This window comes from Pagrus major, chromosome 5 (genome assembly GCF_040436345.1).
Source record: "Pagrus major chromosome 5, Pma_NU_1.0".
Lineage (NCBI taxonomy): Eukaryota > Metazoa > Chordata > Actinopteri > Spariformes > Sparidae > Pagrus > Pagrus major.
Genome location: NC_133219.1, coordinates 39,638,684 through 39,663,898, shown reverse-complemented (window position 1 = coordinate 39,663,898; position 25,215 = coordinate 39,638,684). Strand labels below are relative to the sequence as shown.

Genomic DNA, 25,215 nt, shown 5'->3' with positions numbered 1-25,215 from the left:
ACTAAATCCCAAAAATTTTAAATTACTTGTTTTTTTAATCAAATACATTTTCTCACACCAGTATTTTGTGTTTTATTTGGATATATTTGAAAAACAAGTATCTGTAATCCGTTATTGTAATATATTTTTTGTATTTCTGCCTCTGATTGTCAATTAAGACATTTTTAATCGGTTAAATTCTTAATGGCGATTAATGATTAATCATTAGCATCCTTAATTACCACGTTAAAATGACCCTCACTAAAAACTCGTTTTGTAAACATGAGACCTGCCTGTCAAACCATCAGACTTCATTTACAATCATAAATGACAAGAAGAAGAAGAACAGCAAAAAAAATCAATATTAACTGTAAAATGAACTCAAATCATTTATTAGATATTTTTACTTCTTTCACATAATTATTTCATACATTCAACAGAATTGTGTGAACTGTCTTGGTTTGGGGTTTTTTGTTAGTCATTTCCTGTTTTATTTTGTAGTTCTCTCCTCGTGCGTCATGTTGTGTAACTTCCTGTCCCTCTCTTGATTGTCCTGATTAGCCTCACCTGTCCCTGATCAGCCACCTCACCTGTGTACCTCACCTCTCTGTTTGTCAGCTCATCTGTTTGCTCTCTGTGTCTCTGAGTTGCTCCTCGTGTGTGTGATTCCCAGAGCTTCTGGTTTTTGTATTTCTCTTTGGTTTCTTGTGGATTTGTCCCTGTCTTTATTAGTTTTGTTGCTTGCTTTAGTTTTCAGTCAGCAGCTTCATTGTCACAGCTTTCTTTGTTTTCAACTGGACTTCCTCAGTGTGTGTGCTGCGCTCGATGTGATCCTCTGTCTGTTGCCTGCCTGTTGTGCTTTTAAATATAACGATGGATAACGGTGATAAAGATTAAGACAGCAGGGAAACACAGCAGACAGTAAAATAACAGTGTAAAGAATCACTAACTAACTGGGACCTCACATGTTGCCTGTAGCATGTAGACTCGTCTCTGCTCAGCTCCTCGACGCACCGAGTTACATTTAGTAGATGCAGAATAAACAGTTTTGTAACAGTTCATCTGTCAGCGAGGACGTAATGATGATTCACAAGTGACTGGAATCTCAACTAGTGCTCGTTAAAACGGTAAACTACTGGGTTTCTGTTGCAGCCAATAATAAACGAGTGAACAGAAGTGTGATCAGTCCTCGTCCCGTCCGTCACCAGACATGACACCATATTGATGACATCATGCTGACGCCAGCTCCTTATACGACTTGATTTATCAATCAAGATACTTTTTCACTGACTGACGGGAAAACAGTCAAATATATCCCCAAAATATCTGTAAAAACTACATTTCTAAAAAAGAGAAGTACAGCATAACAATAAATGATAAATAAGTGAAGAATGGAGTATTTTCATTGTTTCTTCGTGTGAGTTTGTAAGTTGTCTTCCCCCCCAGCGGTCATAAAAAGACTCTTTAAACAGGTAATATTTTGGCATTAAAATGTCTGAAAATGATTGTTGAGCTGTTTGTCACGAATGTTTTCAACAATATTCAGACAGAATAAATCTGAAATTTTATTTAAAGTAACGTTTCATTGGTCGCCTCTGGGAAAACACCAGATGACGTATCATTTTATGGTTTTAATGTTTATACTTTTATTTATTCATTTGTTTTTTCCTGGAAACATTATTCTTTTTACATAGATCTTATAAAGATGTTTCTACATTATTATCATCACGTATTTCATTGTACCAACATTTTTAAATACATTTTTTGGTGTAATATTTTCTTTATCTGTATTTTTATTGCTTGTATCTGTAATTCTTTATCTTTTATTATTCTAATACTCATTTTATTTCGAGTGCTGTGCACTAGTCTCCCAATCTGTTTTTGTTTTCTTTTTAATCTGAGTTGCATTTTGATTTTTTGAAAGGTGCTGTATAAAGTTTGATTGATTGGCGACGCGTCAGAGTGCAGAAACTAAACGTAACATCAATAAACCTGCGATACCTCTCGTCTGAGCTCTGCTGCTGCCTGAGTCACATCAGATTGTTTTCTTCAGATATGACATACTGTGTGGTAACATAAGTAAAGGCCACAGTTTAGGCCACTATTAGAATACAAAATATTATCTCAGCATATTTATCCCGTCCTCACTGAAATCCCTTTTTGTTGCTGATCCATTTAAATCTCTGAGTCAGATATCAGCACCAAATTGAGAGTGACTCCACAATAAAATGTCTCACAATCCACAGATATTTTTTGCATTTTTCTCCTCTTGTAATAAAAGCAGGCTCTGTTGCAGAGAAGCGAGAGGTACACGGTTGTTAAGGCAACTAGAATGACTTGGTTAATACTTAAAGAAATAGCCGAGCTGAAGAGCAAAGCTCCAGATTCACTGGCTGATCGCTGTTCCAGCCCTCAGCTATGAGCCCGAGACGTCGTTATTACCGACTCCAGCAGCCAAATGAGATTCCTTCACACAGCGGCTCGGCTCGCTTTGCATAACAGGGTGAGAAGTTCACTGGTCTGAGTGGAGCCCGGTGTCCTGTGGCTGCTCCGCCATGAAGCCAGGGGTCGACTGAGGCTTTTTCAGGAGCTTGATAACCCGCACCGCTGATTCCTGTAAATAGAGCCCACAGTTTTTAACCTCCATGTAAGCGATGATTAATGGAGGTAATTTTGAGACGCCAGGAAGTTCAACTCTAGGATTTACTTTTCTCTAATTCCAAGTTTTCCTTGTCCTTATAGTTACTCATGAGTTTAGGACATCATTAAAGGTGTAAGTGTAAGAAAAGGCAAGAATCCAAAGGCAGCTCTAAAACTGTAGGGGGCAGCACAACCGCTATCTGCTGCTCACTTGCTCGCTGCTGTAGTTATCTTTGGCTGTAGCGACTAGCTCAGTTAGCCGTGGAGCTGAATGGACCCAGCTAACACAACTGGGACTGAGCACAGCCCCGGAGACCAACGGAGGTCAGTCTGAAGACAGACGATACAGCACAGAGGTGATTTACAGCTAATCTGACCAGAACTATGACTCTGCAGCCCGTTCTCACTCCCAATGCATCAAAACTAGTATTAAGAACGAGAAAGGCCCAAGTCAGGTGGGCCAGGAGAGCAGATAGCGTCAGGTAAGTGACGTGACAGCAACTTATGTAAGTAGCGAAGTTATTTTAACCCAAAAACTAAACTTAACCAAGTAGTTTTTTTTCACACTGGAGCAGAGAAGGTGGACCCAAAAGCCGGAGCAGGCAAAAACACAACAGATGACTGGACAAAGACCGGACTTCAATACAAACTAAACTAACGAGGGGATGAGGTGCAGGTGGAGAGAGGAGGAAAAACACAGGTGAGGGAAATGAGTGGGAAAACACTGGGAAGAGGGCGGGGCTAATGAAGGTGATGCAGGGCAGGTGTGGAGGGAAAGCAGACTGGGGAGGGGCTATCAGACGATCACCTCTGGAGCTACAGAGTGGTGTTAGGAGACAGGACGGGCCGGGGCTAGCTGGTTAGCATGCTAACTCTGCAGCACAGTACAAAGTCACTGTTGTTTCTTCACACTCTGCTCATGATGTTCATTTTTTGGATGTTTAACATTCAAATTCTGTCCATATCTCACAAATTGTCCCTTTTAAATCCAGTGGATTATGCAAAATTAGAGTTATTATTACTAAATTTATTCCATCATAAAGTGGCCCCCTCGCTGCTTTAATGTAATCTTACTGGAGCTTTCATAATGACTGGGAGACGAGCCTCTCTGCGAGTGTAACCAGTAGTAATAGAAAATACACAGTTAACCACGAGAGAGAAATTCATGAGACTGTAAAATCTCTCCATTCAGCATCTTTCAAGTACATTAACAGGAACATGACGGGGTGTCAGCTCACACACACACACACACACACACACACACACAGCTTCAGGGGCTGCTTTAGGGCCCTTGTCATGGGTTTTCCAGTATCTGTTGCGGTAATTGTCACTGAATTGGAAAAACGCCACCGCCTGCCGCCCGACTCTCAAACTGCTGACAAACAGTACACGACGAGGGATTTATTCATCATATCCACAATGAAAGAAGGAGCTCGCTCTCCTCACTTTGCTGTCAGACGTAACCGCCACACATGTTCGCTTCACACACAGCTCTGTGGTGATGAATGTTTGCATCAGTGTGTGTGTGTGTGTGTGTGTGTGTGTGTGTGTGTGTGTGTGTGTGTGTGTGTGTGTGAAGCCATGCGTGACTCGAGCAGAGCGTGTGAACGTGCGTCTCTGTGACTTGTGGCTTGATGTATAGCAGATTGAAGTAAGTGCCGCGGCTCATGACGATTCATATCAGCGGCCTTGTTTTCTCCCCGTTATCGTCCGCTTCAAGTGTGCTGTGGCACTGAAACGTTGAGACAGAGCAACAAGAGATATTTTACACACTGTGCTGCTGTGTCACTGTGGTTGGAAAAAACATTACCACTAAAAAAAATGCACTGTGGGCAATAAAAAGCTCTGCAGGGGAAAATAGCTTCCATCACTGCTTCTCTAATATTTTAGGAAGATATTACAGCCTGAATAAAGCTGCTTTAATACAAAAGGAAACATTTGCTTTTCCAAGTCAAACACCAGGTTTGTAAAAAGAAATCCAGTGCATTTTGAAGACGCTGTCTTTGCAACACGGTTAAACTATCACAGCGAAAACAAACAGTCTGACAGGTGGGTGGAGAGGAGAAGAAAACACCACCTCAGAAGCAACAGAAGTGCACGACCTCTCGTTTTCCTGCCACTGCAGCGAGCTCACACCTCTGAGCTCTATGGAAATGGGGATTGACTGAGAGCCCGGAGTCACCAAAAAACAGGGAGGTTTCAGTAATGTCAAACATGCACAGCACGCGCTGCCAGATCAATACCAAGTCCTGATCTCCAATTGATGAAATGCCTCTCCTGCCAGGCTCCAGGGATAATCTCACCCACTGATTTATCTGTGGTGGGAATGCTCTGCAGAACATGCAGTATCCCACCACTCCTGGATCTGCGTTACGTCACGGTTACATCGAATCAAACATAAATATCACATACAGTCCATGTGGGAGACCCCAGGAAAACAGCTGCATCAACCATCACTATGTGTGACGTTTGTTTTCTGTTGACACTGACATGATGTCTCTTAATCTTCATGGTGAATACAGATACATCTTCTACCTTAAAGCGCCAAACCAAATCGCCAGAATAAACATAAGCAATGTGCTTTTCTGCAAACCTCAGATATGTTGGAACTTTACATTTCTTTCACTACAATTTTCCATTTTTCTTTGAGTATGCAATGGTTGGATTTAGGCACAAAAAACCCTCAGTTAGGGAGAGGAAAACTCATGTTTTTGTTGCCACAAACACACCGGAAGACGTCCCGGCTTCTCGTCAAAAATACCCAGTTTATGTCGCCACAAACGCAGCAGGTGTCCCGGCTTCTCATCACAAAAACCTGTTTTTTTTTTCGGCACAAACGAGGCAGGAAATGTTCGAACCTCTCATCAAAAATATCCGCTCGTCGTCGCCACAATCACAGCTGGAAATCATCACCAAGTCTCCTTCAAAATATCTTGTTGTCACGCTCACAAACGTTGAAAAGCTGTCTCTTTGTACCAGTCGGCCCCATTTCCAGTGTGCAGGCTAACACTGTGTGTATTAGTATCTGTAAGTGTGTGAGTCAGTGCTGTGGAGTCGTATTGTTTGGTGTGTTTGTAATGAGGTGATCTGCTGGTAATTGGCTTCATGAACCCTTGATGACCTGCACCATGCACCTGTAGAGTAACTCATATATAGGGTCGTCCAAGATATGCGTCATTCTGCACTGAAGAATCCAACGTGGACCGACAGTTGGATCTAAAATCCAGACTGTAGTCTGAGTTTTTTCTCTTCTCCGTGTGCGAATCCTCCCTCGCTGTATTGTTACATCATGACCACGGTCAACCTCAATGAGTTCCCCTTTTACACTGAACAAAAAACAGAGTGCAGAGTTCAGTCTGCAATCACTCACAGGTCAAATGACTCAGGCTGCAGAAGTCACGGGTGTTTATCAGCGTCGGCCCAATCGGCTGTAATGGAAACACAACACCACGCTGATGTTTCACTCCTTCTCAGGCACGATGCCATGACACGTGTTGAAGCTAAGGACGTTGGACCGCAAGTGTATTGTTCACATGGACACTAAATAAATAGATCCCCTGAAGCATTTAATCAGGATGTTTCCTCCTGCTGCGAAACATCTAATCTGCAGGAAATATAACAGAGGAAGAAGTTAGCCTCTGACAATCTGCTCTGAACCACTTTGACCTTTAGCCATCTTTAGACTTTTCCAGCCAAGGCGTTCAATCCCTTCAATCTCTTAAGATCTCCAACAGAGAAGTTGAATCGGCCACAGACCGGCTCCTGTCGCTCCTGGAGGCAGCGTCACCTGAAGTGACGCCCACATGAACATGGGAGGAGAGAGTATATTCAATCCAGCCACAGAGAAACCACCAGAATAATATATTTTCCTGTTGTATGGATTCTCAAAGGTTAACAGCACCACTCTCCATCAGATCAGATCGGTCTCTTCAGACTGACGTGGTTACATGAGGCATCTTTATTCATGATATTCTGATTATTAGTGTAATATTAGTTTCCATGTAAACACAGATGTTGTCGCTGGCCTTCACGTCCACGAGAAAGTAGTTTAACCAAATGAAGCTTTTCCCAACATTAACACTGCAGTTATTTTAACCCGGACCCTGACCTCCCTCTAACTGGAGGACATTTACAGAGCTGGATATGAGCCACGTCTACCAGCAGCTGTGTCTGATGGACTGAAAAGAATATGTTACCATAAACACATTCAAGGGTTTGTTCAGATGCAGCCGCCTGGTGGTTGGAGAGGCTCCTCCATTTTCTACACAACAATGAATGCTGACCCGACACATTGTTGTTGTTCGGTCACAACCCGTTCATTTATCAGCTGCTGACAAGTGACATCAGGCAAACAGGAAACATCTTAACGGGTCACTCTGGGAGGCGTGATGAAAGAGGAGAACTTTAAACATGAAGCTGAACAGACCGACGGAGCTCGGACGGTTCTGGTGAGAGCGGCAGCGGATCAAGCAGCGCTTTGAAGCTTCTAATGTGTATATTTATGTTGTGATTATGAGCTTTATCAGTATTATTAGACTTCAAATTGACCACTTTTATACCAATGTGACAAAAAAGAAGAGAGAGAACTCTTCTTTTGAAAAGTCTTTCATGCTCTCAGGTTGTAGAAAGTCTCTTCTTTGTGACTAGATGTTGTTTTGTAAGAAAGGTTTGACGTTTTGTTCACAGAGAACAAAATGCTCTACAAACAGACTGACAACTGAAAAAACACTGTTACATACAAATATCAGAAACTGCAGCGATTGGAAGAAGAAAAAGTCAGAGTCAGAATCTGTGCAGATAAAAACAGGAGCAGCTTTCTGTTCAGTGTCAAGTGCAGGATAACGCCGTTAATCACCTTCATGATCAAAATCTTCAGGAGACTTAAGAAAGTCCAGTTTCCTCCGTATAGCACTCAGAGATTTAACGTGACCCGACCCGGATGCCTGAGAGTCTTCACCAACATTCAGCTGTCTTACAAACTGGACCTTGAGCCAGGACTTTTCTCTGGTTCACCTCCTGTACATGCAGCTGCAGCGGTCCACAGCTTATCACCGACTGACTCAAGCTTCTCCTCACATCCTTCCTCCTCCTCCTCCTCCTCCTCCTCCTCCGCCTCCTCCTCCTCCTCCTCCTCCGCAGCAGCAGCAGGTCGAGGAACCACAACTTTAGGCTCATAATTAAATTAGATACGTCCGTTTCAAACGATATAACCGTCACTGCCCACTTACTTCCACAGTCCTTTGATGATAAGCAATAAAACCACTAGAGGGCGCTGCTCAGAGTCAAATCAGTCTCACAGGGACGCTTTTCCTTCGCCACCGTCCAGCTCACGTCATTCCTGCCTCCACCTGGTTGTTGAGTCCACAGCACAGAATGACTGACAGCTTTCACAGCAGTCTAAACGAACCGCACCGAAACCAGCCAGGTGTTAAAGCCCCGACGCTTTCACCGAGCGAGGTGGCATCAGTGTGAGATCTTCAGAATTGATGTCGGTGATAACTTCACACTAATTTGTTTCTATGCGTTGGATCATTTTGATGTGAGGGGAAAAGATGGATGACGTGCCTCGATGATCATTTCACCGCCATAACAAGCTGCCTTCACACCAGGCTCTACAGATCCTCAATATAATCTTTGGCCATCGACCAACATTAAAAACCAAAATGGGCGTTTTATCTCAATATGTCACTCTGGAGTTAATTTGATTAGCGAGCGTAATGGCAGGAGAAAAGATGAGCTCATCTCACAGGAATCTGTGTGATTCGTCTGCCTCCGCCGGCTCGCTGTGATGATTTCCTGCACTTAAAATCCCACAGATTTGTTCTTCCTGACCAGAACAAGTCAGAAACGACTGAAGAGCTCTCAAGAAAAGCTTCAATCTGAGATTCTGCTGGTAGCAGCGCTCTGTCTGTGTGTCCGTCTGTCCGCTCGCTGCAGGTTACCTAATTTTTCTGCCTGTTTATTTTTTTTTCACTGGGAGGAAACAAAGAGGATGTTTGGGGTAAAAACACGGCACTGGAACACGGAGGATGGTACCTGGGGAACGAACAACTGAGAGGGAAAGAAAGCCTTAAATCATCCGGGGTTCTGTTTGATCCGAACAGGATGATCCAGCCCACATACTGTAACCGTGTGGTTTTCTTTTCTCTGAGTGACCACATGTGCTGTCATTCTGCCCGCCTGTCTGTCAGCTGAGTGACATTTTTTTGGTTAATGTTTGCCGGATGTCTACTCACTCACAACTGAAAGCATTTTAGATGAAACAGCCTGCTGATCAGAGTGTATTACACGCCTCTCTGACAGGGCAAGTAAAAATATTCTGCCAGAACAAAGGCCTGACCCATTTGTTTGATTTGAAAAGGTTAGATTGGCACCCAGAGGGAAAACGCAGAGATGAATCCCTCCTCTTGCCTCCACCTGGGCACAATGCATGTCACAACAAATTATACACACCAGCAAAGATTCAATATTATACTAAATGTGTTGGCTCAAACTGGTTTATAGGCATTCAGGTCGCCGGCAGATGAATCCTGAGGTCGGGATTTTTGCACTTTGAGTGACACATCTCGTCAACTGTCATGAAATGTGGTGGAAACATTCATGTCTCCAGGGTGAAACTGTATCCTGATGGCTTGGATGTGTGACCCGAACACAAGACACTCAGAAGGCAGGCGGGGTGACGAATCAAAAGCGAGCTTTAAATAACAAAATGTGTAAAACAAGATCTGAAAAAACACCAAAAAAATACAAAGCAGAAACACAAAAGCTAAACAAAGTCCTGACCAAGAAAAGAAAAGGCAAAAGTCTCCAGCTGCTTCAGTCGTTCAGCAGAACGCTGCAACTCTGTTTTACTGTGAAGCTCCAGAAATGTTCTGTGGACTACGACACTTCACCTGACTTTCATCAGCATGGAGGGAGGAGATGATGACTGGATTTACATATTTTGGGTGAACTGCTCTTTTAAAACACTCCAATTAGTCTCCGCTGTACTTAAAGCTTGGATTAATTAGCTTCATTAGCATTCTAACAGCCTGAACTAAAAATGTGTGTTAGAGAGGCAGTACAGCACATCAGAGAGCAAATACACCGATACCGTTCATCCGTGTTACTCCATTACCTGCCGATCATGTCATCCGACTTACTTTTTTACTTTTAGCTAAGTACATTTTTAGCCGAGTACTTTTACACGACCGAGGCCTTCGTCGTTGCCACAGCAACCGGTGCAGACAGGTTGGTGATGTGTGGACACACGAAACAAACCTGATCACTTGTGCAGTTACAGTCCGTCTGTTTTCAGGATCAAATTTGGAGAAACGTGATGTGATTTGCCTGCAGTCTGAATAAAGTCTTACTCCTGTTAAACTTCTCCTGTTGGATCAGATTTCTGGTTCTGTGTCAGCAGTGAATATAAACAGGCTACTATAAAAAAAACAGTAAGAGCACTGCCAGATAGTAGGTAACCGAAATGTGCCAGGTTAAGCTTATTCTGGGGACGTCTCCTCCCCACACAACCAGCTGCCTGACAGCATTATATAATAACCCAGAAGAAGGGAGAAGTTGGCAGAGATGCTGCATCACTCTCAGTTTGTGCGGACTGACTCACCACTTTGTCCCATCAGACAGACGGAGACGTTGCAGCTACATGATGAAGGGGGTTTTAGTTTCTGGGGAAATCACAATACTATTCTTGAGGTAGACTTCAACAGTACATCAAAACAGCTTCCCAGCGGAGAGAGAGATGAAAGATAAAAGAGACTGTCCTGTCTTTATGCAGAGGAGGACGCAGAAACAAATTGCAGTCCTTCCGACTTAGTAGGACATGTGGTGATGTGCCAAGTCGACACTTCAGTCTCACTTTCAACTTCTTTAGCAGTGAAATGAAAGTGACACAGTCGGCACAACTTCAGCATCTCAGCCTGATTAGCTTAATAACCCTAATTAAATGAATCATAATAAAATGAAGGGCTAAATAGGCAGTAACTGCTTCAAACTGAGGAGGGAAAAAACTGATTGTGGCTGCTGTGACCATGAAACAGCATGATATGTTGTGTCTGATACGTTCGTGTTACATCACTCGTTCTGTCTGCGGCACACGACTTTTCATAAAGCGGCAGATAAGCCGTCAAATCCCATTACAGCGCGAGTGTCACTGATTGAGTGAACAGACGCTTAAAACTGAGGGAATCCAGGCCAAGTGATTACTGATTGATAGATACGCTGTAATAATAGGACACTCAATCTGGGATTCAGATGTTTTGCGGGGAAGGTTTTCAGATATTCACAGGGTTTTGTTGGTTTTTTTTGCACACAACACTGTTTTCAAGGGGAAACTCTCGTCTGGACTCCCCCAGAATTGGAAACTGTTCTTTTGTTCCCTGGCTCTAACTCAGACTGAAGACTTAATGGAAAAATCCACCCTCGGATACTCTTACACTGTTATCTATCATCAATCTGTGGGGCTCGCAGCATGCCAGCACTGATTTAGCATCGAGGTGGCATGAATTAGTTTTTTTTGGGCGCCCAACTTCCCTCAACTGGCCACATCTGCCTCGGCTTCACTAAGTGATCTCATGCTTTTTCCCTGAATCCTTTTTTTTTTCGACAACTGCAGTGTGAGCTTGTTGCGTTCACCTCCACAGTGACGGCGTGCAGCCCGAGTCAAAAAGTCACTCAAACCACAGCGTATCAGGATATCACTGCATTGTGGTCCGTTGAGGCCGCTGTCAGTGGAAGAAATTGCTTTTCCGGGCCTCTTCTATAATGCATTTCTCTTTTATGATGGATTGTTGAATGCCAGTGAGAAATTGGGAGCCAATCTTTCAGAGTGTACGACACCAAAAGTAGATGTTCACCCCTGAAGTTATACGGGCCAGCTGGAGAATGTTGCAGTGGATGAGATATTACATCTTCACACAGCAAAAATCAGCCCAGAGAAACAAGTTACATCGCAGCTCGATGAAGTAATTCCTCGAAGGCAATCGTATTAATTACTCAGATAAGATTGGAAAACTGACAATATAAGACTTTAGACTGTCCGCCCAAGAAAACAAACAACAGCGTCAGTGAATGAAAACAGTCAGGAAGCTGAAGAGTTTCCAGTCAGTGTTGGTTTCTTTCAACCACAAATGTTCCCTCATCTTGACCGAGTGGTTATTATTGTTCCCATGACTGACAAAGGTCCCCTTCACTTTTATGAAGTAGTGATTTCAACCCACACCATGTTTCCCCCGACCTGAAGCCTAGCTGGGGTCAGGTGGGGGCCTCGCCACTGACTAACACTCAAACGAATCCATAAATTTACACAAATGACCGTTAAGAGTCGAGTCAACACGACTAACATCTGTCATCCAGCTCCCTCCGATCTCATTAAGACAACAAGATCAGAGAAGTGGCCGAATCAATCTCTTATCGGTCTGAAAACGTCTCCGGTGATTCATTCAGGCTTCAGGCGTCAGGAGATAATGCTGTGATGTTTCATCATCAGCTGCCTGTTAAATACAGCTGAGCGCTTCTTCACTTTCACCTGAAGATCATCAAACATCTGTCACGTCCTCCTGAGGGAGTTTGTCTGTTTTTTCGGTGCATAATTTGCTCTCTAATTTTCTGTCCCTTCATCAGCAATGAGCGTGACACCGCTAGCACACTTGTAGCTTAAATATTTACATTATGGCAGAAAGCAGGAGGAGTAGTCTTGAAGCGTGATACAGGCTAGCTTGCATTAACACAACAGACACACTTACTGCCGCCTGTCAACGCGGTTTCCTGACGTCCTGCTGACTGCACAACCGGAGCCCGCTGCACGGCACGCTGTTCATGACTCTATAAATATCAGCCGCTGCCGCTGTTTGGAAAGTTTGCTGCTCCACTGCAGCACGCATCAATGAGTTGTTGTTACACACGTTCGGTTCAATCAGATTATGATCAGTGCACTCGCAGGCAAATCCATGAAAAGTCTGAACTTGGAAGCCAAGTCAAAGAGTCGAGAAAAGGCACGAGAGCATGTGACCCGGTCGATTACAGTGTCGTGACTCATGACTGTTTCTCAGTATCTCGGTTGGTTGTTTCAACATTTTGGACCAGAAATATCTCAACAAGGTTTGGACACTCATGGTCCCCGTTCCAGATAACGATGTGGATCCAACTAGATTCCCTCTGGGGCTACAAGCAGGTCTCAGGTCGTCCAAATCTTTGGTTTAAGACAAAGTACTTGCAGAATTAATAACACTGACTGACTTCGGCTAAAAACGTGAAAGCTCCTCTCGAGAGCCGGTGTTTGGTTTGTTCCGGGCTGCTGCAGAGGCTCCGGGGTTAGCACTGTAGCCACACAGCTAGAGGGTCCTGGGTTCGATTCCCTGCCCGGGTGGAGTTTACATGCTGTCGCCATCATCATGAAAAAATGTATGTTAGGTTAACTCTCCGCTCAGTGTCCTTGACCAAGACACTCCTCTAAGATGACTTCTTCCCTCTGCAGAGATAGAAAGCTCATTCTGCGGTCACAAAAACACATTTATTATCAGTTTCAGGTGATTAAACAATATTTAAACAAATAAAAACATCATTATGAATATTATATTTCTATTTCTGCCAACTGATCCTCCTGAATCCTTCACACTGGCCCTGTTAAAGCCTGCTGACACACTAAACTAGGATTGATAAACATCCTACATGCTAATCATCCGCATGTTAGCATTTAGCTCGGCCTCATCAGGCTTCTGGCGTGGCTCCGTAGACTCTTCTGCTCTTTTTAGTTGTTGTTGCTCGATCCTTGTTTTCCAGTAACGCATCCAGCTGATTGTCGACATGATGTGTTTTCAGTAACGGGGTGTGAGATTCTCATCAGATCAAAACACACTTCTAATTAACACAAAATTGGCTTTAGCTGCTTTCACCACCGCCTGAACAAAGCGGCCTTGAAACACAATAGAGGGAAGTTTAATATCACTTTAATTATTCATCGCGGTTTGTGTGTGGCTGCAGGAGGGGACGACCACTGGAGATGAGCGTGATGTGGAGAGAGGATGAATCAGTCTCATTTATCTCTGTGGTCTTTTTCATTTGGGCCCAAATTAGTCTGAATAAAACTGGGCCCTCTAAATTCTTCTTCTTGTAACATTTTATCGCATAATATTGTCCTAACACAGACGGACTCGCCTGATTTGTTTATAACAGACAAGTTAATTTGATCCTGGGCTTAAGTGAAGGACTGAGTTATTGTGTAATATCAAGTGCATTTCAGAGTTAATAATGCTGTCAATCACAGCTGACCTCAATTTAAAGTGGAGGTTTGCGGCTCAACAAAGCGACGACTTTCATTTGGCTGCATGTTTTCTCAGAGATCTGCCTACAGCTATCAGTCGTCTGGCTCCTGCGAGAGTCTGAGCTGATCAGTCAGATACACGAACGGCACTTCATCATATACGTTCTGTAAATAAGTACAACTAACGCAGAGCGAAATTCAATATTGACTGTGTTGAAGCGTGGAGGAGGAACATCATATTTTCCGCTTGTGCCAGATTAAGCTATTAGCAGGCGGGGACACGTGCTATTAGTAGATCCTAATGAGAGTAATAAAAATCATGAAGACATCAATCGCATGAAAGAAGAGATGCTAAGATTAATTACTGTGAAACAACAGAATTGCCAGTATTTGTTTTAACGAGCCGTGTTGGATTGCAGACTGTGACTGCGCTGACTGCCTCTCCCTGCTGCTCAGTGTGCTCAATGTATTCCACCTCCTCAGCCGAGCAGACATCACACCTCCGAGAGGAACATCTGTCAGAAGCCAGAAATCGCACATATCCCAGAGTGTGTTTATGTGGAGGAGATCTTCCCCCCACGCACAGAGCAGCCCGAGAGGTGCTTCACACCAAAGATAGGTCTAAGTTCTGATAATGTGCACTTCTGTTAATGATTCCCCCTGCAACGTTTTAACTCGGCATGAATTCACAGCGTGAAGCTGAAGGTATAAATTCAGTTTTGGATACATTTTAAAGTCTCTCTTTAGAGGCTAGTGTTTCGTTAGTACAGAGCGGAGCTGCCCAAAGCGAGGCCCAGGGGCCGGAGCTGGCACAACATAATGCTCGATTCATGGCCAGATGCATAAAACTCTGTGCAGATTCACGACTAACGCTGTGTACGCACAGCGACAGAAATATGCATCGTCATTGTTTGTGTCAGGGTTATTAAGCTGTGCGTACGTCTGGTCCTGTTTTATAAATCTCAATCAAACATCTGTTTGCCCTTCTACTCACCACGCCCCTCATCAGACCTGTCAATGAGAAGGACGGCAGACAAAGTGCAACTGATTGTGTCTCATGAGTGAGATTCTCCAACTGCTGCATCACAACAGCTGTCATTCATCTTGTTGACAACGTGGTGGTTCAAGGTGACGACACAATAAAAGCACAATCAGTGAAATTGGTAAACAAACTAATAAAGAGAAACGTGTTGGACTCGAAGGTGACGTCTCTCTGCTTCTTTGTCAAGTCCACCATCATCCATCATTTCACCTTATTTCCCTGTTAAAAGTGTTTTTTCCACGCAAAAAACTCGCACGCAGACACGGGGAGAAAATGCAAACTCCCGGTCTCAAACCCCGGTGCTTCCAACAGCACTCACCACCGTGCCGCCGTGCTGATTGTGATTTTGGGCTGTATAAATAAAACTGATTTGATGTCATCCACAGCTGTTTCTAGAAAAACGTGTGAATGCTGGTCTTCGTACCATTTTCCATCTTCACAATGCTGCAGAATAAATGTTTGCTTTTAGCCCGTAGCAACAGTTCTGTTTCAGATTCAACTCTCCGAGGGGGAAAGTTTGGGCTCCAGGTCTCTGTGGAGTAAGAAAATGCTGAATCAGTTGACGTTACAGCTGAAGGCAAAGTTCTTTTTGTTAACACATCTTAACTTTTAGGAAATACACCTTTTTGCTTTTCTTAAAGGTGCACTATGTAACTTTGTTTAGTCACAGTTTTGGTTATATAGTCCTGTATTCTTGAACTGTACGGCTTCTATAATCTTTTTTGTGTTTTCGGGCCTCCCTCATCAGAAAAACAACCAAAACGAGAGCAGATTAATTGTTGTGATGTTGGTTCCTGTTTTATTTTGTAAGGTTCATCCTCATGTTGTGTTACTTCCTGTCTTTGTCTTGTTTCTCATCCCCTTTCATTGTCCTCATTAGTTGTTTAGTCTGTGTGTTTCAGACTCTTTATTAAGTTTGTACTTGTTCCACCATTTGCCTGCCTGGAGTCTGCGTTTGGGTCCTTTGTTGCTACAATGATAACATTATTACGACCCGTATTTTTGGTTTGTTGTTAAGTGGCGTCCTCTAGTGGCTGTAGTAATTATCACGGCAGCAAAGGAGGAAGTCAGGTGAAGCAACAAGTCCACATAAGAAGGAGGATGGAGAGACCGCTGCTCATGTCCAGTGGTGAGTTATTTCAACTTACTAACGTAGTTAAGTTACATCACGTACATAACTTAAGTGCATAAGTAGGTAACATAAGTAACTTAGTTATTTTAACCCAAACCACCATGTGTTCCTGCATGATGAACGTCAGGCGCACGTCTCGCTGGCATGCTGCGACGGCCATGTTGTTTTTGGAGCGATGAATAAGTCATTCATTCTGAAATGAGCCTGTTGCTGTCCTGATTTTATTTGACTCGTCTGCAGAGAAAAACAAAACTGAATTTAAAACTTAAATTAGAAAAAAAACAAAAAACAGTCACATTTCCAACACGTCCCCAGTGTGTGCTTGATTTTTACACAAAAATCTATCACGGGGATATTTTTATATCACCACTTACAAAATGAGAAGTGATACGTGACACTAAAAAATGATGTTGTGTAAGAGCCGTTCCAGCCAATCCACTTAAAAGGCTGTTTCTCTCTGCATTCTGCTGCAGCTGAGTTTAAATGGAGTTAAGCAGAGCCCATTTTTCACAAAATCATCAGGTATGATAAACGCTAAGTAGTCTTCTTCTGTGGTGCCATGGACTGTTGCCATCCACTCATGCAGCTACAGTAATTTTCAGGAAGACGACCACGAGAAATGAGAATTAATGGCATGTGATATAGATTTTTTATTAAATAGTTAAAAACGTGAATTTGTCATTCAGCTCAGTGTGTTGTGTTGTCATGAATGTGTGCGGCCCCGCAGCATACGCACATTAAAAAAAGACATCTTTTTTTAGAGGCTACTTCCCTCATGTGGCTAACCTTTATTTGGCAAGTGAACAACAAATATTGAAAACTGTCAAACATCCATCACATGATGGAAGCCTGCCGTCTGTGCATCGACGCACAGATGAACTGCAAGCTGCCATAATTGGAAAAAGCCGAGGCGGAATCACTTTGATCGCTTCCTCATCTTCCTCTCTTACTCCTGACACTTTAAACACAGAGCTCATATTCAGGAGGCTTAAAACTTAAAACAAATGTTTGGTGAATCAAATGTTCCCAACAGCTGCAGGATCTGCTCTGAGTAAACACCGATCGGATGCATAGGAGCCATTAGTTTTTAATATAACCAGGAGGGCGACGCGGGGTGCCACACTTCTGAGCGCAGACGCAGGAAAAAACTGGAAACAACTTCCTGCATGATTAAAGCTCGAGCTGGCCTAAATTGTTGCTTGAAAAACTGGGTTGCTCATCAGAGTTTTAACATTACAATGCTTCTGACCCTGTCAGCTTGAAAAATGAGTTAAGTTGAATATTATATTATTTTTAGTCGACTCTTACAGGATGCATTTGTATCAGTCAGGTAGCTGCAGCAGCGGCGGCGGCAGCAGCGGTGACAGACACTCCTTCCTGTCTCCTCACTTCATCTGCCCTCTCACAGCCCACTTTAATTATCTGTGAGCAGGATCTCCTCACCTTATTAATGTGAGCAAATGCTGCCCGAGAACAGAAGAAGAATGGCCTCTGGTTAAGACGGAGGGATTTTCACCTTAATGTTGTCTGAGCTAACTTTGCAGGGAGATGATCTGAGGGTGGACTCGAGGTGGCGTGGTGGCGAGCGAGGGTTTTTCTTAATAATGCGCCACAGGAAGATCACGTGAGCCGCTCGGTTCAAAGTGTTCATCAAAATTCACAGTTCAGTTTGCAGCTGTGTGGAAGCCGACCTGCTGAGCTGTGCTGGGGGAAAATTTCCTCCGAGTGGAGTCGGTCTGGGCATGTGCAGAAGATAACGGGCTTCAATTACAAAGCTTTTTCTCCTAATTGAAAATGCAGCTAATAGCTTAAGTGCTCGCTATCGGGGACGGCTGAAAGAATGTGCAGGGGGCTCACGGGGCATTTACAATCTGCCTCCGACTGTGAGTTTGAACCCTGGAGCAGAGCAGATATCTTTATTTCTTCACTCTCAGCTGTGTGCCATTAAAGCTGGATGGGAACTTATTTAAGCAGCTTTTTTTTGTTGTATTTGCAGAAAATCGGAGGGATTTTTAGACATCAATATTTAAGATTTGAAACGAGGCTTTAGATGCAACCAAGTTCTGGAAAGACAATATTTGGAGTCCTGAGGGATGTAAAATAAAATAATATTAAATAAAAGGGTTATTGCATTTGCAGCCTAATAGTCTGACAATACTTGTAAAATGGAGATGACTGATGCGTCTTCATGGCTCTGAGTTTAAACACTAACACAATATTTTCCTTAAAGGATCAAATAAAAGGTTCTGCACAGTTTTGGACCCTCTAATTGCTTCTTTTGACAGACTGACAGTTCTCAGCACCTACACAACTAACCAGCCGACCGCTGCAGCCCCTGGGCACAGTTCCTCCTCGGTTTGTTGTTTTGTTCTATTTTTCTTTATCTTTGTTTTCTTACTTTCTTCACTATCAGGGAAAAATGGGATGAAGACTCTTACTGTTCTTATCGTCTGCTTTTGTATCCCTTAAATAAAGATGCTTGGATAAAAAGGAAAAGAAAATCTCTTTACATCCAGAGAGAAATCAATAAATCAAATGTTCTGAAACAGATCTGATGGCTGTGGCTGTCGCAGGCCTCTAATAAACCTCTCCAATCCTTTCATTCGGATCAAATTAACAGTTTGGACAGTCTACCTCATTTTTTACCTGCCGACCTGCCAACCTGCATGAACTCTGCCCAAACACTCCAGAATCGTCTACAAGGCTCGGCCAGAGATGGTTTTCTTCGGCTATTAATGAGAATGTCAGAGATCGAGCATCCAAAAATGTTCCACTGCTAACAGCTAGCTCCACAGCTGTGAGTACCAACAGTAGCCATGTTTGCTGTTTACAGTGATGATAATGTTTCTTACATGTGATGAGACGTGAAGTAGTTAAAGACGGTTAGCAATGACAACGATGAGCTGCAGTACACAACCCATGCATTTCTGTTCAAGCAGCTTGAACAGCGTTCAGTCAGCGCGAGTTTGACGTGTGCCTGACGTAAACAGATCTTAAATAACCAATAACCACCGTTAGTGATCTCGACCGAAGCCTTGTTGCCCAACAGCTGTCTCACTCTTTAGCTTCTTCCATCAGAAACAAACCATGTGTCTAAATCAGAATATTACTGATGAAGACTTTTTAAAACAAGTTTTAACGTTTTCTGGATCATCTGCTTTCTACTGTTTCAAGTTCATGATGACGAACGTAACACACAAGCAGAAAAACAGTTCTGCAAACTGGTCTCCTACTAATGGGAAAGGCGTTAACACAGATCTCCAGGGCAGGTGGTGTTGGCGTCGTCAGGCAGTGTGTGTTCGTGTGTTTTAGAGGCCTGGAATGAAGAGTTGGGCTTTATCGAGTTGGATATTTTAAAAGCGTAGCTCGCTCTCGCTGGTTCCTCCAATCCTTCCGACCCCGGCTTTAAATAAAACTACAGAACGTCTTCTCGTGTCTGCGCTGCCTGCATTGTGATGCAAATAGTCCTCGACTCTGTCCCTGCACAGCACGGGCTTCTTGTTCTGCAGGATACTGACTTCTGAGTTAGATGGTTAATAAACAATAAACTGCTTCAGATGAAATAATGCGGCCGATTGAACCGCTTTGGAAGTGTAAGTGCACCAGTGCATTAAAAATCTGGTGGTTGAAGTCTCCCTGCTGTGAAATGTGTTTCTTACTTTGCATTATTGTGTTTGGCCCATTGTAACACACACACACACACACACACACACACACACACACACACACACACACACAATCCCATCACATTTTAACTACTCGGGCTGCTCTCCTGAGCTGTAGAGGGCGAGGAATAACAAAAGCAGAGGGAAGTCTCGGCTCCTTACCTCTGATGGGCTATTAGTTATTCTAGCTAGCAGAAGCCCCATTAGGTCTGCCATTTAATGCTCCCGTGCCACATTCTCACATGAAAGCTACAAGATTGATAAGCCGACCGTCTCACCTCGAGCTCCTCTTGCGTTTGAGAAATGCTCCGCCACAGATAATCTGACAAAGAGCTGATGTAGCTACCCGTGTACCTCGTATATGTGACATTACTGAAAACAATGAACGTATGGGTGCTGCAGCCTCTCAGTGAGAGGACACAACAGGAGTGTAAGTGCTGCCACAGTGCAATCCACTGACTTAAGACATATTATCAAATGATTTATAGGCCCCACGCAGAATATAGGAAATGAGCTGTGTGGCAGTTTGAGATAAAACGTGGTCTTGGTCTGACAGATACAATGAAGATGAAAGATGTCTCCTGCTCTCCGCAGCATGTTGGACACGAAGGTGCAGCAAAGATTCCAGCGACACAACATCTTCACCGACACCACGTGTTCTGGTAATCACACTTAAAAAAGCTGCCAAATATATACATGTATATAAAAGCTGCAGGACAGATGATGGATGTAAAGCATTAGGACGAAAAAAGAGAACTGAGGCAAAAAAAAGTGCCTCATCAAGCTGGAGTGGATTGATTAGTCTTTCTGTCGAGGCCTTCTGTCTCCGTCCCTCTGTGCTGTGCAGCAGGGCAGCGTGGCGCACCTTCTCCAGGAAAAACACAAAATAACGAAGCAGTTTGACGTGTCTATTAAAAGACTGGGAGGATTGTCTTACCTCACTTCAGCCAAACATTTTAAAGGGGATAAACTCACATAAAAAAGGCCCATTCATGTAGACAACGCTCAGGCTGCCAACATGGTAACAACTGTTTTATAAACACAATGCAGAGAAGCAGCGTGAGTGCCGACATGACACAGTGCTGTCAGAGAGAGAGGGGGGGGGAGCCAAGTGTAAGATTTTCATGACCATCTTAAAAACTCTCTCAACTTCCTGTCTCCTCTCTGCCTCCACAGCGACGACCATTTATCACAAGTCACGACCAGCTAGCGAGCCAGAAGGCTGAACAACTGCGGTGGCTAACTTTAGCTGGTGCTAGCCAAAGAAAACTGCCTGTGTTCTCCAAAATACAACTAAAGTATTTTCGTTGCTGGAAAGATGCAACACGTTGTTAGTCTGTAGCTTGACTTGCGTCCTCTCCAGCATCAATGCACGACAGTGCCGTGCTGTGAACGAGTGTAGCTGTAGATTTCATCTGGTAACGTTTAGAAGAGCCCAATTTGACACGGAAAAGACTTTTATGCTTACATCTTGTTAATAAATAAATATTTGTCATTGCATCACAGATCACAGGACACTCATCTTTCTTTAGAGAACAACCTTTTTGGTGAAGAAATAATCAATCTGACCTGAGAATCATAAATCATGAGGTCCCCCTGCATAAATAAAGTGTAAATAAATGGTGGGCATCTCATCTCCCAGTCCAAAGTATCTACAGACATCTAAGTGAGCTTTCTTGTGGGAGACTTCAGCCATGGTGACAGGCTTAGGATACATTTGGAGGATGGATTGTGGCATGACTGAAGAAATGTGAGCTCCTCTTGTGGCATTTCAAAAAAATAAATCAGGAAATAAGTATGAAACTGTACGATGTCGAGCTAAACGAGTCACTACTGAGGATATTCACAATCATCCCAATATGGATGATGAAATGTCCCCCCATCCCTAATCTATGACATAATTAGAAGCATATGTTTGATTTGTAATATAAAATGATAAACTAAATATCCAGATATCATAAATCTGGTGGAGCAGGTGCCCAAACAGCTTGGATCAGCATGACTCCTCTGCTGCACAGTGATGTGAAGGAGTCCAGGTTTTGTCTTCTGTCGCCTAATATTTTCTTTACATGTGTGAGACGAAGATAAAGTATCACAACGCAGTTTTGTTCCTCGGTCGAAACACAACAGCCGGACAGAAATGGAGCCCAGATGTATAATTCATCTTTTCTTTGGCTGCAGGCCTTTGCGTTCCTGCGGCGACTGTTTGGACCTGAATTAAACTAATGAGTTAAATGTTAAGTGCTGGAAGCAGAAATGGAGAATGTGAAACACGATCAGCTGATTGTAAATATTAACATATTTAAAACAGCAACACACACACACACACACACACATCACAACTCACATGACTGGTGTGTTTGCTGACGTAGCAAACACACAGGATAGGAGAGGAGAGGACCACCTGCACAGTGACTTGATCCAATTCATTCTGCTCATTACGGCGTGGACAGCAGGCCGTTAGTGGATAAATAACAGACTGGATGATAATACAAAGATTCATCAGGCAGCTCTTTTATGTCAGAGATGAAGGATGAACCTACTTTGTTTATCGTGCATCTTACTGTGTGTAAGTTATCCAGAGGGAGAGGAGCTGCTGCTGCTGCTGCTGCTGCAGTCTGAGCTAATGGGAATCATATCTGAGCAAATGAAAGTGCATGATTCAGAACAACAGCTGGGTAACCACACGGAACCGAGCAGACTCAAGTCACCATGCACCGACCTTTAGCTTCCTTATCCCCACACAGACACGAGCACAGGAGAAAACACAGGTACTTTTTCTCCGCAGGTTGTTAGAAAATTTACCTCTCATGCCTCGCTGTGGAAATGGATTTTTGGAGGGCAACGGTCATACCTCGCATTCCCTGGAGCCTGTGATGGTGTATGTGTAAGGTCCTGTCCCATTAACCAGCACATCCATAGTCTCTGAGTGTGAAGGCTTGTAGTCCACATAGTACTCTTGCAGCGGCGAGTTAAGGGAGCGCTCAGTCTCCCGAGCCTTCTTCTGCCGCTTTTTAACCGCCGAGCGCTGCTGGAGCTGCTTGATGCTGCTGGGGTAGCGCCTCCACGAGACGTAGATCACCAGGAGGATTATAGCCACAGATAGGAGGAGGGCCACGCTGCCTGCTATGATCTTGTGGAAGGACACGTACTCGGTGTCTGGCAGGGGGATGGTGGGGGAGGCCTGGGAAGGCGTGGGGGAGGCTGTCCTGTTCCAGATCAGCTTCTTATCCGCCGCAGACTGTGTGGGCAGAGGCGGCAGCTCAGGTGGAAGCCCAGGAGTGATGGGGGGTGATGTGGTGGAGGGGATGGGGCTCGGCGTGGCTGTACAGATGTTATAAGTCTCCACCACATCTGTCACTTTCTCTCCCTGTGCCTCCTTTGGGCCGGCACAAATCATCGTGGTCTCCTTGTTCCCCTTAAAGGCCTGGAGCCAGGCCACCAGGGGACATATGTTGGGGTTACAGTACCACAGATTACCGGCCAGACTGATGGTGGTGAGGGAGATCCAAGCCTCCACCGTCTGCTGAGACACATTGCTCAGCTTGTTGGAGTCCAGGTTCAGAGTCTGCAGATTAGGGAGGCACTGAAACGTACTCAAGTCCAACACTTGGAGCTCGTTTCCTGAGAGGTCCAGCTTCTGCAAGGAAGTCCACATCCAGGGCAGGCCCTGGGTCAGCAGTCGGATCCGGTTCCACTGCAGGTAGAGCGCCCTGAGGTTGGTCAGGCGCGGGAAATGAGCAAAGTTGATCTTTGAGAACTGGTTGTGCTCCAGGTGAAGCTCGATGAGCTTCAGGAGTCCTGCGAAGGCGTTCCTCGTGAGGCTCCGCAGACGGTTGTAGCCGATGTCGAGGAACTCCAGATTCCGACAGTCGAGGAAAACTCTCATCGGGACGGTTTTTAATGAGTTCGACCTCAAGTGCAAACTGAGGAGCTTCCTCAGACCCACAAACTGATTGGGCTGCAGAACCTGCAGTTTGTTGTAGGAAAGGTCAAGATTACGTAAATTGGGGACGTCGTGGAAAGTGTTGTTCTTCAGCAGTGTGATCTTGTTGGAGCTCAGGATCAGTTCTTTGAGCCTCCTGATCCCGTGGAAAGCCTTTCCGTCCACAGCGCTGATGTAATTGTGGTCGAGGTAGAGCCAAACCAGTTGACTCAGGCCTGCAAACTGGTGAGCTCTGAGGTTGGCCAGGCTGTTGTAGCGCAGGGAGAGGCCCTGCGTGCCCACAGACACGTTGCTTGGCACGTCACGGAAAGCATTGGACTCACAGTATATTATTTTCCCATCACATCTGCAGCTCTGAGGGCAGGGACGCTCACGGATGGCGCTTGGAGCGGCGAGCAGCCAGGCGGGCACCACCACTGTGAATACGAGCCATCGGAAAAGCACGAGGAGTCCTGCAGACACGGGGAAGTGACAGGAAAACACACCAGGAGCATTAGACACAGGCATGAGAAGCCACACTGAGCTCTGATGTGTCCACAGAGGAGGTTATTCACAGCCTCCTTCATTTGCATCCCTCTGTTCATCACACACACACACACACACACACACACACACACACTTTGACTGTGATAATGACTGTAAGTCATGCTCTGGACACGCTGGAGAGGTGATTAATCTCCACATGCATCAGGCTTCACTGTCAAATAGTTGTGGAGAGACAAACCTCCTCCCGCCTGCAGTCATCGTTCATGCAGCAGACACTTTGCGCACAGACAGGAGCGGTGAACATACATACCCATATTTGCTTGGTGTCGGCTTCTCCTCATGTCTCAGGGCTCTCTGGTGCACTCGCCCCGGGTCCACATGTTAGACGCACAGCTGGACACGCACCAGGGGACGCCCGCCTGTCTTCACGGGGAATATACGCACTTCCCGGGATCCGCTTTGCGCACGGCCGCACACCTGTCGGAGATGTGAGCGGCTCCTGAAGGTGTGCATCAACCTCTGCCTGTAGTTTCCTGCGTTACCGCGCAACATCAGCTGGAGGCTTCACGTCAGACCGCCACCTCTTTTTAAAAAGCCCTTGAATGAGGCAGGATGACACCGCTCAGAGCGCGCTCCTGGAGCCTCTCAAACACATCTCACACAGCCAGTCACCGGCTGGTAAACGCAGGTGAAGTGACGGAAAAGAGACGGAAAAACCGAGCAAGTGAAGAAATCTGCGAGGTGGAGAAACTGTCCTCCACAATCCGACAAGTTGTCCCCCCCGCTGGAGCTGTGGAGCGCGCAGGGAAGGAGGCGCAGTGTGCCGAGGATCAGAGCTGCTGACCGCGGCATCAAGAATAAATGAGTTGTATAGCAACAGGAACGGTGTTGGAGGAGGATTACTGAGCGCGGCGGCTCGTTTCAGGACAGGACGCCCTCTGCTGGTCGCACGGAGACTCTGCAGCACCCAGGAGAGGACAGAGCTGCAGCTCAGTGTTCAACCTGACAGTCAGACGCTCCTCACAGCTGGTATCCGAGTACTTGTACGGTTACACGTTTCATTTCCTT

General features: G+C 44.7%; 1 protein-coding gene across 1 annotated transcript in view; it reads right to left on the bottom strand.

Annotated features, from left to right (window-relative positions):
* The window catches only part of LOC140996442 (leucine-rich repeat transmembrane neuronal protein 4), a 58,578-nt gene extending 34,090 nt beyond the window's left edge, over positions 1–24,488 (bottom strand). The window contains exons 1-2 of the mRNA XM_073466851.1: positions 24,458–24,488; positions 22,570–24,113 (exon numbers count right to left, since the gene is read on the bottom strand). Coding sequence (XP_073322952.1) covers positions 22,570–24,113; positions 24,458–24,488 — 1,575 coding nt within the window. The remainder of the gene's footprint in view (positions 1–22,569; positions 24,114–24,457) is intronic.
* Positions 24,489–25,215: the final 727 nt, after the last annotated feature.